Genomic DNA, 3,062 nt, shown 5'->3' with positions numbered 1-3,062 from the left:
AAGACATGCCACAAAAGGTCTCTTCACAGTCCCCAAGTCCAGAACAGACTATGGGAGGCACACAGTACTACATAGAGCCATGACTACATGGAACTCTATTCCGCATCTAGTAACTGACTCAAGCAGTAAAATATGATTTAAAAAAACAGATAAAAAAAACACCTTATGGAACAGAGGGGATTGTGAAGCAACACAAACATTGGCACAGACACATGCATACTGTACACACACACGATAACATACGCACTATACATGCACATGGATTTAGTACTGTAGATATGTGCTAGTGGTGGAATAGGGGCCTGAGGGCACGCAGTGTGTTGTGAAATCTGTGAATGTATTGTAATGTTTTAAAAATGGTATAAACAGCCTTTTTTAGACCCCGGGAAGAGTAGCTGCTGCTGCTCTGGCAGCAGCTAATGGGGATCCACAATAAATACAAATACTGCTCCAGATCACGTGCTGTTCACAGTTTCAGCTCTTTTATTACAGAGAATCTGCCACTGAGGTTCACATGGCGATGAAGATGAGAAATAATGTTCAATTTGGCTCTTGTTTGAATGAATCTGGATCTTTTCATCTCAAATAAAAGATGTCTTGACTTTAACTCACACAAAAAAAACTGACATTGCTGCTTCAATTATCATTAATGAATCAACTCTTTCAAAGTAGGCTATATTGCACAATGCACATCCAGGCAATTCTGATGGTCAGGTGGTCTTGTACTGTAATACAAGTCAAATTCCTGCTTGACTCCTCTCTGACACAGTACAGTTAATGCATTACAGGTCGTCTGAGGCTGGTCTGTCCATAGTGATGCCCCAAACCTATAAAGTCACGACATCCTGGGTAGAACAGAAGCACTTTCACAGCTTTGTACAGATGCTGGATAACCAAGTACTGTATGAATGTTCATCGGCAAAAAAAAATGGAGACTCGTCTCAAATGTTTATAGTGAGAGCGACACCTTTCGTCTGGTTGCTATGTCCCCCCATCCACCGTTGTCTCAATGACATCTGAAAGGCAGTATCAGTCTGGTACAAAACGTCTTCAGCCCAGTCTATGGAGCACAGGAGAAGTACTCGTGGGTAGTGAAGTTACTGGAACGGTGGCTTCTTAGCTCCCGGCGTCCCCTCAAACTGGGGTCTGTGGGGGCTCCAGTGAGATGAGTGTCTGGAACGATGGCTTCTTAGCTCCCGGCGTCCCCTCAAACTGGGGTCTGTGGGGGCTCCAGTGAGATGAGTGTCTGGAACGGTGGCTTCTTAGCTCCCGGCGTCCCCTCAAACTGGGGTCTGTGGGGGCTCCAGTGAGATGAGTGTCTGGAACGGTGGCTTCTTAGCTCCCAGCGTCCCCTCAAACTGGGGTCTGTGGGGGCTCCAGTGAGATGAGTGTCTGGAACGTCAGTCTTCTTTCACTGGGGAAATAAGAAACATATTAAAAGTAGGAGTAGATAAAAGGTCCCGAAGCCATGCGATGTTTGTCTGTAGTCTCACAACCCACATGATCTAAAACTGATGTCTGGAAAAGGAAGAAGGCAAAACAGCGAATGACAACTATCAACTTAACTTTGTCAGAGAATATACAGTATATAATAATATATATGGTTTTGGTAATATTCCCTGCTATTTCTATCTGGTCTACATCCTTGAGAATTTAGTCATCACCTATTGTCTTTCAGCATGTATCCATTCATCATTCTCCATGCCACTGGGCTCACCTAATGAGTGTGCATAACGTGTGCATAACGTGTAACACTTGATGGCATGTCAGTATCTTAGCCACAAATAGTTGATCACATACCTTGGCTGGGAATGCAGACAAGGCGTTATGGCACGCCAGGTCCACTCCAGGGCCCGGTTTCTCAAAAGCATCTTAAGGCTAAATTCATCGTTAGAACCTCGGCTTTTGGGCTCTAATATGAAATTAGCCTTAAGATGATTTTGGGAAACCGGGCCCAGGACGGTTTTCAGGTGGCGGGAACAACAAGGGAATCGGCGATGCACCTGCTCCAAGAGTTCCTCTTTACGCAACCCGTAGACGATTGGTGCGACGCACTGCGCCAAGCTGAAGAAGGCGAAACTAACCACCGCAGACAGTTCTTTGGTCCCCGGCTGAATGTGTCCTTGTTTCTGGAGAACTGTTAGCACAAAGTTCATGAAGTTGGGGAGGATGTATACGGCGAGTTGAGTACCGTGCAGGGCGAGGGTCTTGCATCCGACCATGTTGCGTCGATTCATCACTCCCAACCGTCGCCCCTCAAACAGTATCCTTACATAACTGTACAGAATGAGCGCCGTGCACACAGATATCAACACTATTTTTTCCAGGCCACCTTTCTTCAGCTGTTCCCTTCCACATTCCACATTTGTATCACTGCCGAGCATCTCTGTCTTGGAGAGCAGAGTGAGGGGGATAACCAGTGCGAGTCCCCATGTCAGTAGCCCAACTAGCCAAGGCCATTGCCAGACAGAACTGTACCACAGAGGATGACAGACAGCAAAATAACGGTCCAGCGACATAGCAGTGAGAGTCAGAAGGATATTGGACGCGCTGGTGATTAGGACGGTTATCATGGCCACACATATGGATGCCACCGGCTTGGCGTCGAAGTAGATCTGGAGGTAGAAAACAGAACACATTCCGAAGTACACCAGAGCGGACACCAACAGGTGAAAAACCAACACAAAGCGCGCATGGCCCCGAAGTCGATCCTCGCGCAGTATAGTCCAGTTAATGACGATGTTGAAGAATGCCAATGTTATGAAGGCGATGGTCGACGCACAAACCCGTACATAGGTGTAGTCCTTTCCGCCCGTTTCTCCAGTCCCGTTATACATCGACATTATTCCTTGATGGTGTATTTAGGGTATTTGGTGGAGTTGTTTCTTCATGGCTTCTGCCTTCTCATAGTTTCCCCAAACGCTTAACTAGGCTACTCAATCAGAGTACATCCAAGACATCAATGCAATGCAATGTTTGTGTATGAGAAACCCCTCTCTCTTTCTATCTCTCTCGCTGTCTCTCTGGCTGCCTGTCTGTCTTCCAACCCCAAAAAGCGCACC

At 46.5% G+C, this 3,062-nt stretch overlaps 1 protein-coding gene across 1 annotated transcript; it reads right to left on the bottom strand.

The window, feature by feature from the left end:
• Positions 1-449: 449 nt before the first annotated feature.
• LOC110531716 (odorant receptor 131-2-like) lies at positions 450-3,062 on the bottom strand. Its single transcript, XM_021615047.3, has 2 exons — positions 1,801-3,062; positions 450-1,414 (listed from the first exon to the last, which is right to left on the bottom strand). The coding sequence occupies exons 1-2, from the start codon at positions 2,841-2,843 to the stop codon at positions 1,354-1,356; spliced, it is 1,104 nt and encodes a 367-aa protein (XP_021470722.1). The 5' UTR covers positions 2,844-3,062; the 3' UTR covers positions 450-1,353.

This window comes from Oncorhynchus mykiss, chromosome 9 (assembly GCF_057628025.1).
Source record: "Oncorhynchus mykiss isolate SJ-2025 chromosome 9, ASM5762802v1, whole genome shotgun sequence".
NCBI lineage: Eukaryota > Metazoa > Chordata > Actinopteri > Salmoniformes > Salmonidae > Oncorhynchus > Oncorhynchus mykiss.
The sequence above is the reverse complement of the archived record's forward strand: the minus strand, read 5'-3'. Positions and strand labels throughout refer to the sequence as shown.

Coding starts and splice junctions, on each gene's coding strand:
- LOC110531716 (XM_021615047.3), bottom strand. CDS start 2,843: ATGTCGATGTATAACGGGACTGGAGAAACGGGCGGAAAGGACTACACC. Junction 1,415..1,800: donor TGTCTGCATTCCCAGCCAAG/GTATGTGATCAA, acceptor TTATTTCCCCAG/TGAAAGAAGACTGACGTTCC.